The sequence below is a fragment of the Poecilia reticulata genome, linkage group LG13 (genome assembly GCF_000633615.1).
Source record: "Poecilia reticulata strain Guanapo linkage group LG13, Guppy_female_1.0+MT, whole genome shotgun sequence".
Taxonomy (NCBI): domain Eukaryota; kingdom Metazoa; phylum Chordata; class Actinopteri; order Cyprinodontiformes; family Poeciliidae; genus Poecilia; species Poecilia reticulata.
Genome location: NC_024343.1, coordinates 3,120,091 through 3,132,185, shown reverse-complemented (window position 1 = coordinate 3,132,185; position 12,095 = coordinate 3,120,091). Strand labels below are relative to the sequence as shown.

The window sequence follows — 12,095 nt, the reverse complement described above, 5'->3', positions numbered from 1 at the left end:
ATAAAAAAATCTATAATGTCACAAAAACAAATTTTGCAAGACAGTTCCAGAAGTTATTGCGATAAACCATAATGTTGTTTTGAGACAATTTCAAAGGAATATAATGGTATAATAATGCAGTTACATCCTCTCAAGGATCAATAAACTTTAATTTCTAACGATCATTTAACGTAATTAATCGCGCTTCTGTTTGCAGCCATTTTCATGTGTGAGTCTTATTGTTGAGTTGGGAGGCGTGGCCAGCAGCAGCTTATTTAAATTTAAAGAGACAAAGCTCTAAAACAGCTCATTCTAAAATCTCATTATCTAAGGAAGATTAGTGCAAAATAAAATGCAACGAACATGTTTTTACACAGCCCATAGAATAATTTTGCAAACCTCTATATATCTGTTCCCATACATTTTTAAAAAAATGATTTGGCAAACGAATAAAGTATTGTCTTGTACTCCAGCTGACAAGCACAAGATGGAGCGCTTCCTGAGGCCGGATGCCCCCACCGTGGTGTCGGTGTTTGCCCCCATCACCTTCCCTCCTGCAGGAGTGCTGCTCTTCAAACAGAGAAACGACGGTGAGATCATCACCGACTGGTTTTTATTCAAGTCAATTCTGTGTTCTGCTGGAATTTCAGTCTTCAAGTTGACTCCCGTCGGCTCGTCTAGTGTCGCTCTGAGTTGTTTGTTTTGTTCTGCAGGCGTTCAGGACCTGGTGGCTACAGGTAGCCTGCTCAGCTGCGACCCGCGGCGCGTCGTCCTGAAGCGGATCGTGCTGAGCGGACACCCTTTCAAAATCAACAGGCGGTCAGCCGTCGTCCGCTACATGTTCTTTAACAGAGGTGAGACGACGGCCCATTACTCTTTTTCTATACGCTGTCTGCAGAAATATTTACTGGATGTTAAGGGTGCACGATGATTATAGGCACAATAATTATCGACCCGATATCAAGAAATGACAACATCCGATATGACGGGTAACACTGTTAGCACATTCGGTGGCGTGGCTTTGTTTGCTTATTTTTTTAAATAAGCATTCCAGCCTGAGACGTTCACACAATTCAAGTAGGTCTGTCAAAATCAATTTTGCTGGATGATAAATTGTCCCAGAGGTTATTGCGATAAACGATATTGTTTTTTTTCCAGAGCATTTTCAAGTAGTATAATAGTAATGGCCTAATAGAGCAAGAAAACGTTCTCAAAAATCCATAAACTTTCAGTTCTAATGAATATTTAACACTGAAACTGAAAGACATTTACAATATCCAAAATAAGTAAAACAACAAATAAAATAGATTATGAAGTCTTTGTAAACAAAACTGTTCTTCAAAAAAAAAAGGCTAGTTGAAGACTTTTATTATCCGCCAGTCTTTGGTAGAAAGAGAGAAAATGACGACTCATGCTGATGGAAATCATTGAGTTTATTATAATTTATCATGTGATTTATTGCTCATTGCAACAGAACTACGTTCAAGCAGCGTTGGTATAATTGGAGAAAGGAAATGACTCGGTTATGATATTAATAATAGCTAAAAGCGAATTATACTTATTACCACGTTACAGAAATGAAAACATTAAATACTGACTCCCCAACTGGAAACTTCCAACTCCATGTGAATGCAGCGTAATACAAAGGGAACATGGCAGCTGCAGTTTGGAACTTCTTTAAGGTTTCAGATGAAGACAATACGGCTATTAGTTAAAAGAAGAAAAGTTATCATGTGTTTCTGCTAGATTTTATTGTTTTTGTTCGTTCCTGCAACAGACGACATCATGTGGTTCAAACCGGTGGAGCTGCGGACAAAATGGGGCAGGAGAGGCCACATCAAGGATGCTTTAGGTGAGGAAACGGCCAAATTCTTCTCGTTTTCTAAACCCTTCTCGCCAATGGGACTTCTAAATATTTTTTGCTTCATCATTCCAGGAACTCACGGTCACATGAAATGTGTATTTGATAATCAGCTTCGCTCCCAGGACACCGTCCTAATGAATTTGTACAAGAGAGTGTATCCTCACTGGACGTATGACCCGTACGTTCCCCCGCAGTTACCTTGGTTCAAGAAAGAGGTGACCATTGAAATGGATGACTTGGATATGGAGTAGAAGAGTAAAAATTAAACACGAGAGACGGATGGTGTTTTGAAATGTTTAAAAAGTGAAAAACTTATTAAATAAACTAAATATCTTGCTAAGTATGTGTTTAGTTCTTTGCTGCTTTTGACTTTTTTGAACCGCTAGATGGCAGTAATGAATAAGTAATCATACATTTTTACTTTCAAAATCAATTTTTGCTGATAAAGGTCAAGCAGATGTGATGGAAGACCAAACAAAGAGCACTGTGTTATTATTATTATTATTAATCCCAATTAATGATTAAACAAATGCAGGACCTGTTGCTACAACAACTTGTAACAATCTGAACATTTCGTCATCCATCATTTCAATCTTTGAAGTCACGCGTGTGCAGCTTTCAGCCGCATTAAAACGTAACAAGGACAAAATAATTACACAGAGATGATGTGATATTTGAGGAAGTGCAATCACGGCACGAGAACTCCCAAGTTGTACTTAAAGTACAAGTTCTTGTCTGCAATCAATGAATTATGTTTCAGAATTCGGACAAATAGCAGCTGTCAGGTTGTATTTATTATCTTTTATCATAGCCATGCTTCAGTGGATTTTGGTCCAAAAGGAAAAAAAAAAAGGGGGGAAATGAGAGAGAGCCTATCAGGGTGAAATAAATCACTGGTTTCAGAATGAGCCTGATGCAGAAAACAATTGTGGAAAGTACAAGATTAGGCATTTTATAAGCTGTTTCAAAATACATGGCAGTGCCAACATTACATCAGTTTAAAGGCAGGGGGAAGAAAAAGGAATGGAAACAACTGTTTTCCAAGCAAACTGTTCTTGAAGTCCCTCTCAAAAGTATTCATACCTCTGGATCTGTTTCACATTTTGACATTACAGGAAAAACTTCAGTTTTACATGAATAATTTATTTGTAAAGTCACCTTGGATTCAAACTTTTTTTGACAAACGGTTTAGCTACAGCTGCAATTTATCTAGGGTTAGGCCTCGTTTAGCTTAGCACAGCTAGAAAGTACAAACTGTGGCCCTGGTTTCAAAAGGGGGATGGAAAAGATTCATTTAAAAATGTTGCCACACTTTACCAATTGAATTCAGTTTTAGACTTGGACTGGATCATTTAAGCTCATGGATTTTATCAGGAGACAAAAAAGTAGCTAGTTGAGCATCCAATAAAGGTTTCCTACTATTTTTGCTCCATCCATCTTTACCTATGGTCAGCTTCTCTGTCTCTTCTAAAGAAAACCATCCAGACGGTGTGATGCGGCTGCCACCATGTTTCATGTGTGCTCAGGATCCATCCATCCATCCATCCATCCATCCATCCATCCATTTTCTTCCGCTTATCCGGGGTCGGGTCACGGGGGCAGCAGCTTCAGAAGGGAGGCCCAGACTTCCCTCTCCCCAGCCACTTCTTCCAGCTCCTCCGGGGGAATCCCAAGGCGTTCCCAGGCCAGCCGAGAGACGTAATCCCTCCAGCATGACCTGGGTCTTCCCCGAGGCCTCCTCCCGGTGGGACGTGCCYGGAACACCTCACCAGGGAGGCGTCCAGGAGGCATCCTTACCAGATGCCCGAGCCACCTCAACGGGCTCCTCTCGACGTGGAGGAGCAGCGGCTCTACTCTGACTCCCTCCCGGATGACCGAGCTTCTCACCCTATCTCTAAGGGAGAGCCCAGCCACCCTGCGGAGGAAACTCATTTCGGCCGCTTGTACACGTGATCTCGTTCTTTCGGTCATGACCCAAAGTTCATGACCATAGATGAGGGTGGGAACGTAGATCGACCGGTAAATCGAGAGTTTCGCTTTTTGGCTCAGCTCTCTCTTCACCACGACGGACCGGTACAGCRCCCGCTTCACAGTAGACGCTGCCCCAATCCGCCTGTCGATCTCCCGCTCCCTTCTTCCCTCATTCGTGAACAAGATCCCCAGATACTTAAACTCCACTTGAGGCAGGACGACCCCCCTGACCCGGAGAAGGCACTCTACCCTTTTCCGGCTCAAGACCAGGATATCGGCTTTAACTTCTTTGGTCAAAAGATGACATTTTGGTCTCACCTTGTTGCACATGAGCCTGAATTTTGGCAAACTTTAAAGGGTTTCGATTCTCATCTCCGTTCGGCGCTCAGTCTGGAAATTCTCTAATTGAGCTTGATTTCTCCGATATAATTTCAGCCGTATGGAGAAGTTGTGAACTATGATGTTGATTTTTTTTTTTTGGTGCTGTTTCAGAATTGCAGTGATTTAGTAATTTACTAAAACGATTACTTGAAGGTATTAGAGCAGTGGTTCTTAACCTGGGTTCGATCGAACCCCAGGGGTTCGATGAGTCGGTCTCAGGGGTTCGGCGGAGCCTCTGCAGCGGAGGTAAAGACACTTGGGTAAAGTGGTGATAACGCGCCGCTTTGCCATCACTTGCTGCAGAGGATCACGTTACATTGCTTAGCCAATCGGAGCTGCGGAGGAGCACTGTTTGAAGGAGCTCCACTCTCAGCATGGATTTGAACTTGTGTCTTTATTTACTTCAGCAAAGCTCACAGTTTTTGCCAAATTCTGTAGTCTAAATCTACTCCTTAGTCGCATCTTTTCAGGGTTGCTACTGCCTCTAGTGGCGTGGGGGTGGTAACACAACTAATATAATTACATTCCTAAATCAGAATACCGCAAAGTATTTTGTGTGTTGGGGGCGGGGGGAAGAAGGGTTCGGTGAATGCGCATATGAAACTGGTGGGTTCGGAACCTCAAAAAAGGTTAGGAACCACTGTATTAGAGTAACGGGAAGTGAACGTCACACTTTTCGGATTTTTATTTGTCAGCATTTTAAGGCCACGCGTTGTCATCCTCTCATCTCGTATTCGTGAGATACTGTGTTTTGGTCCTTCGCATATCGTCCATAGATGAGGCGTGTCAGTCGTTTTCATTTTGGGCCACAAACAGCCGGTTGTGGTAGAATGTATTGGTAAAACTTGTGTATTTGATTTGTGTCATTGTCGTCTTTTCACAGTGATGTAATTTGGCAAAAACTAAGTTGACAAAATAATATTCAAGCACACAACTGAACCATTTTTATGGCCCTCTAGAGTCTAGAGCAGGGATCTGCAACCTGTGGCTCCGGAGCCGCAAGTGGCTCTCTGGACCTTTTCGCAATGACTCTTCATAGCTTTGACTCAAAATGATAAAAGAAATACTTTAAGTTTTAAAAATAGATTTAATTAAATAAATTTAATGCGACAATGTAATTACTACAGTGTAATGATACTAACCGTAACAGTCATTTTTATTTAGATGTATTTTTCTTTGACTGGAAACTGTGTGTAAATATCAACATTCCAGATAAGAAATCTTTTTGAAAACATTTTATGCTTTCCTTTACATTAAAACCTAAAAATAGGAATGAAATAACTATTTAAAACTTACAACAGATTTTCTGTAGTAGCTATTCACGAGAAATTGTCTTTTTTTCCCCCTCAAAAGATGCAGCTCTAAATCAATTTTATTTAGTTGGACTGAAGACTAAAATGACTCCTTAGATTGTAAAGGCTGCAGACCCCAGAACATAAATAGTTTAGGCGGGCCGGGTTTGGCCCGCGGGCCTCCAGTTTGACACGCGTGACATAGATGTTTGTGGTTTTATTGTGAAAAATTCTTCTGTTGTACACCACAACATCCTCAGAGGTGAAGTGTTAACATCTTAAAACGCTCTGATAAAACTCTTTTCCTCTCACCACAGTGGTTTTGACCCATACCCCTTCTTCTCAGATCCAGCACACACTCACTCTCTGATCACGACCTCTTTGTTGTTTTGAAAAACTAAAACCAAAGCGCTTTCCAGCTTTGTGTCCTTCCCTCCTGGCTCGTTCTTTCTTGTGTAGGAAAACACTGATTTATATGACATTCAATATTTATCATAAAAAACAACAACAACAACAAAAAAAAAAAACTGCTGAACCCTTCACATGCCTGCAGCTGCATGATTCATCCCCGCATTGAATCGGTTCTGAACCGCAGAGGCATGCCAATGTGTCTGGGATATCAGAAGGTGAGGGCTTTGGGAGAAAGAAAGTAAGTTAAAAGTTCACTTTGTTTTTATTTGATTACAGCTGGAAAAAGTGGAAGAAGAAGAAAAAAGATGGCTGCATGGCCCCTACACTGGAAAAACACAAAATCTTACCAAGTATTTTTTTTCTAGTTTCTAGTGCAAATATCTAAGTACACTTGAATTATGACTTGTCATATCATTTGTCATTTTCATTTATTGTGATAAATGTCTTATGATTAAAAAAAAATTGATTTATTGTTGTCACTATAAATTCCCATTAGTGATGTTTAAAACTACCAAAATGCTTTGTTTTCTAAACTGTTCATTTGATGAGAGTATTAATAAACAGAAAAAAAAACTATCTGGCAATATGACTAAATGCAGTTTCTGTGTGCAGATTACTGATCCAATCCCATTACTTGATGTGATTCGTGTCCTAAAGATGCGCATTATAAATGGCAATGTCTTTCAAGAGCACTATTTGTGCTTGTGGGGCTATAATTGTTGTGACACACAGTCATAAAGTTACCAAAAAAAAAGTTTAGATTTACCATCGCTTTTATCGACATCATAATAGTATCACAAAATATCATGGTAAAACGTTCATCTCACCACTTATAGCTACACTGGCAAATTAATTCACTTGTAACTTGGGGAAAAATGTCCAGTTAAAAGTTGAACAATCCGCCAATGAATCTGGTACTTTTAAAAAATCAAAATTAAGGAATTATTTACTTAAAACGAGCTCAATACTTTCATGTGTTCCAAGATATTTGCACTAGAATAGGCCAAAAATGTCTTAGTATAATTTTGTTTTTACAGTGTAGGAGGGCAAACTGGAAGCATCAGCGTTCAGAAGAAAGAACAATTTTGATTTTTTTCGTCTTCATTTTAAAGAAGTTGGACATTTTTATTTCTTTTTACATCTTTTAAAGACTGATTAAAAAAAAAATTCTTTAGTAGGTGGCAGCTCACGGTAAGAGGAGTCAAAATCCTGCAAAAATAGGTTGAGCACAAATCCCCCCCCGCCCGCCCCTTCTCACCCAACACTATCAATTTTAAACAGATAAACATTTAGCTGCCTTCGGAGGGGGGACCAACAGCGACGTGGTAAGACTGTCTCCAGCCCATAAGTGAAGTGTGTGTTTGGCACACGCTCTCATCAGAGGACACGAATGCTGGTGACTTTTAGTGCTGCTGGGATCAGGAATGTCCTGCGGTTCCCAGTTCACTGCCACCACACTCCAGTTGGCTCTCACCAGAGATATAATGGGTGAGAGGTTTTTCCGTTGGATGTGGATAAAGAAACGGAAGGAGAGAGAGAGAGAGAAAGAGGGGGAAAGGAAAGGGAGATAAAGGATGTACAGTAAAAGAATGTTTTCTTTTTAAAAAAAAAAGGATGGGGGAGGTGCAGAATTGGGAAATTAAAATAAAACATTAGTGGGTGACAAGAAGAAAAAAAAAGAGTGAAACGGATGAGTGTGAGAGTCTGAAGCGATGTGGGCGAGGGAGCAGAGGAGTGAGAGTGGCTGGCGTTTATGGGTTGCAGATGTGGCGTGCTGGGGTTTTGGCAGGGGCCCCGAGTGAGCCTGGATCCTGCACCGGCTGGGTGGCACCAGGGTGAGAGGGAGGTCACCGCGCCGCAGCACAGAGCCCCATAAAACAGCGAAAAGAAAGGGTCTCAAACCCTCACCGTTTTCAGAACGCCAACGTTACACTTTCTGTGTTCAGTCACGCTCAAGAAACGAAGCACAATTAGCAAACAAAGCAGGTATAACGCAAAAACACCAAGAATGGAGCTGAGAAGATGTCGGATTTAAAAGCGCGGTCCCCTCCGACCGTGACAAATCACGTGGTTGCAGGAATGATTTCCTTTTCTGTTCACATCAGAGCTGAAGTTATTAAAACTGAAAGCCGTCCTGACACTCTGAGATGAACAGAGTGACTAGGTACATTAACTTAGGTAACATAAAAAAAAAAAAATACTTTTAGGAGTATTTTTTATTCCTAAATTGCTGTACATTTTTACTTTTACTTGAGTAATGTTATTATGAAGCATCACTACTCTTGCTTGAGGATTACTATTGCAACAACACATTATCAATAGGGTAAAGCAAAGTCACGACGGTCTAATTTCTGGATTCTCTATACCCGACTGAGTGAAAAACAAACATGTTTTCACCCAAAAATTCACCAAACAGACACACACCTGCTGTTTTTATTAAAGTTTCATGAGTTTTATCATGAAAGAAACTGATTTGAAAACTTTTCTTTTGCCTGATTTTTTTCGATTTTTAATTTTTTGTACGAGTTATTGTCATTTTGGTCCTTAAAACACCAACATCTTGGTCCGTCTGATGATGTCATTTTTAAATATTGAATGATTGATACATTTTCTTTTGGACAGCTACTTTTTACTTTAACTTTTACTTGAGTAAAAATATGTTGAAGTATCTGTCGCAGCTTTTTCATGAGTGAAATATTTGGGCACTCTACCCTCCTCTGGAGATGAAACAAGTCGACCGATCGGAGAGATGACGAGTTTATCTGTTAGCATGTCGTTTCTCTTTCTGGCCTTTCTGGATGACGAAAAGTTAACTTGGGTTGATCCCAGGAAAACCTACATTATTAGAAAGACAAAAGCAGTAGCAGAGAATTTGGATGATGACAGGAACAACAGGCTTCTGTACATTTAGAATTTATCCACACTGGACAATAATAACATAAAAATGGTCATGGCTCTTCTGATGGAAACAATTTAAGAAATTCCTGGGTGTATTTCACCTCATAGGTGAAATACACATAGTAGTGACAGCATCATGCTGGGGGATCACTTCCCCCACTGAAAGTGTGGACAGATGATTAGAATTGAAAAATGCCACTGCAAAAACACAACATCTTACCAAGTGTTTTTAGCTTCCAGTGCAAATGTCTTGGTACACTTGAAATAAGATGAAACTAACTTGCAAGCAGGGCCGGATTTACATGAGTGTGGGCCCTTGGGCTGGAGCCAGTTTTGGTGCCATATGCACTACAGACAAATTCTTTCTCTGATGCAAATGACAGTACATTATATGTAGTAAGAATTGATGCATGGCATATTTAGTATATGCCATGCATCAATAAATGGTCAACAGGCCCACGTTGTTCCCAAAGAAATCAACTACAACTTCATAATTTTCAAATAATTGAACATTGTTTACATTCATAAATATCCCAAAAATATGAATACAACACACAGGATGTCGGCTTGTGAGTTTTATATAAAGTGCAATATTTGAAAAGCATACATTTGTTTAGAAACATTTTTGGGCTGATGCTCCAAAATTGGTGCCCTGGGCTAGAGCCCCTGTAAGCCCTTTCTGAAATCTGGTCCAGATTTTTAGAAAGATATAGAAGTTAGTCAGTTATAATTCCTTAATTTTTATTTTAAAAGGTGCTAGTTCCACTGACTTATAACATTGGTAAAATGCATTGTGATAAGTGAAATAATCTGCCAGCGGACTTTGAATTCATGTCGCTCATTTAAGATTTTTACTTAAGAAAACATCATGAAAACCCTCTGCATCGTTTTTCCCTTCATTCCAGCTCCTCTCTACTTTGTGTCCCTCTATCATAACATTAGAAGAGCTACCCCGTATTTTTTTTGCAACTGCTGAATGTTGTTTTTTTTCTTTATTCTTTTCCCTGTGGCACATTTTACAGCATTTTTAAGGCATTAATAGAAGAGAATATCTAAATGCAGGAAGTGCTTCTGTATCCAGTTGCCATGGTTTGTTCAGGAGAGCACAAGTTACAAGCCTCTGAAGGACCGTTGAGACGCAGACGAGGCTGACCTACGCAAGCAGTGATGTGCTGTTAATGGCACACAACAAAGAGCTCGGCTTTCCAATTAGGATGAAACATTAAGAAAAAAAAATCTTTTTTTTTAAAAAGAGAAAGAAACATAAGCATCTGGAGAGGATTTTTCATCAGAACTGATCTCTTTTTGATGAAAAGATGAGTTTATCATATAGCTGAAGGAAATAATGTCTAAAATTCATTTATAAATCTGATTTTGTTGGGGTTTTTTGCTGCGTGTGTTTTTAAACTCACTACAGTAAATAACTATTTTAAAACATAATATTCATACGCATGCCATTAAAAAGACAGACATCTCACCAGATCAGAGCTTTATGATCACTTTTCAGTTTTTATTAGTGTTTTATTTAAACAAAAATGGCATGTCGAAAATTACTGATGCCTTTCTCAGTGATCAGCGGCAGTTCAGAAATCCAACTGCTTAATGAGATAACGGTGGAGAAACAACTTTACTGTTCCAGTAAAATTATTCATTTACTGTCATCAGTGGCCATGCTAACTAGCTAACTAGCATTTGTGGCAGACTCTGTTGTGCTAGAACTAGGCAAAGCAATGCAGAGAGCAAGGGAAAGGGTCTGAGCAGCGTGTACGTGAGAGTGATTGACAGACCTAAGACCCTCCTCCTGGTTATGATTGGCTGTCTCTGACTGGGAGCTGTATGTTTCTGCAGATGGCAGTAGGACCACATGGAGGAGCTCAATGTTTTCACAGAGAGTCTGTCTCATGTTAAACTGTCACAACATAGTGAGTTTGAGCAAATTTAAATATATATATATTTTTATCAAAGTTACATACTGCAACTTTTTAGATAAAATATATCTAATCTTAAAAGCAGTGAACCTAGTGGCAAACAGTGAATAACAAATTCATTTTAATGCCACTTTTGTAAACCTTTTCCTTCATATTTTGTTTACTTCTACAATATGTTGCCTTTCAACATCAACTCTGCTCTGTTTTCCCCCTTTTCCTCTGGCGATATCCTTCCTTCCCTCCTCTGCCCCCCCCCCCCTTTTTTTTTTTTTCTCCCTCTCAGCCTGGTCTTGACTCCCTGCTTCCTGGGGCCTGGCCAAGGCTCCACGTCCCTGGAGGGGCCAGGGAGGAGACGGAGAAGGGGGCAGAAGACGAGACCAAGTCCAAAACCTGCAGCTGCTTCGGCCCCTGCTCTCCGCTCCTCGCTGCTCTCGCCTGGCACAGAGGGAAGGGGTATTTCGGTGCCTGCGTGTTCACGTGCGTACACCGACAGAGAGTCAGCGCTGATGGTGTACGGAGAGACGGATCTGACAACAAAAAGCGAGAGAGTTCACGCAGAGAACAAAAATGTGTCGGAGGGGGCTCGGAGGGTTGAGTGACAGAGGAAAAACCTGGCGAGCAGATTGGAGCTGCCAGCGACGAGGAGCAAGATGATGTGCAGAAGTTTTTTTTTTTTTTAAGCCCCAGAGGATGAGACAGAAAATATCTGCACTCTGCACCAGTTTTGTAACTCTCAGGAATCCCCCCCTTGTCCCTCTAAGGTAAAAAAACAAAACAAAAAAAACCCCACTGAGATCCTCCTGACATTTTTTGGACAAAAAATATCGAAGCTGCACCTGCACCAAAAATGCAGCATAGGTTCAACAGTCCATGACCTGACACGTTCACAAATCACATCATGGTTCCCTTTAAAGTGTAGATGCCTCTCTTTCTCTCTCCACTTCCCTTGATTATCCAGGTGGGAATTAACTCTGAATAAAAAGAAGAAAAAATAAAAATCCAACCTGCTCTACTTTCACCCCCAGCCCCCACTCACCATCCACCTCCTCCTCCACAATTGGGCCTCCCAGAGTGCTTTCCTGGTGACATCACTTCACAAAGAACCTGGCAGGCCATTCTCTCCCTCCGCCGCTGTATCACTCGCTTCTCCCAGTGCTTCCTGCCGTGATGATGTCACGATCCATATGGTTTTCAGCAGAACGAAGCCGGAAAAGTGATTTAGTCACTGAAGAGGAGAAGCAGAGTAAAAAAGGAGGAGGGCTGGATATAAGAAAGAAAGAAAGAAAAAAAAAAAAAACTCAAAAGTTTCCCTCTTAAACCCCTGTGTGCACTGTAAGTGGAAGCTACAGGGGAGGGAAAAGAAAAAAAAAA

The 12,095-nt window shown here is 40.6% G+C and overlaps 1 protein-coding gene across 1 annotated transcript in view; it reads left to right on the top strand.

The window, feature by feature from the left end:
• tsr1 (TSR1 ribosome maturation factor) overlaps positions 1-2,183 on the top strand; it is a 10,501-nt gene extending 8,318 nt beyond the window's left edge. Inside the window, exons 12-15 of the mRNA XM_008424949.2 lie at positions 453-569; positions 693-833; positions 1,757-1,831; positions 1,916-2,183. Of these exons, the coding sequence (XP_008423171.1) occupies positions 453-569; positions 693-833; positions 1,757-1,831; positions 1,916-2,094 (512 nt within the window). The 3' untranslated portion in view covers positions 2,095-2,183. The remainder of the gene's footprint in view (positions 1-452; positions 570-692; positions 834-1,756; positions 1,832-1,915) is intronic.
• The last annotated feature ends 9,912 nt before the right edge of the window (positions 2,184-12,095 follow it).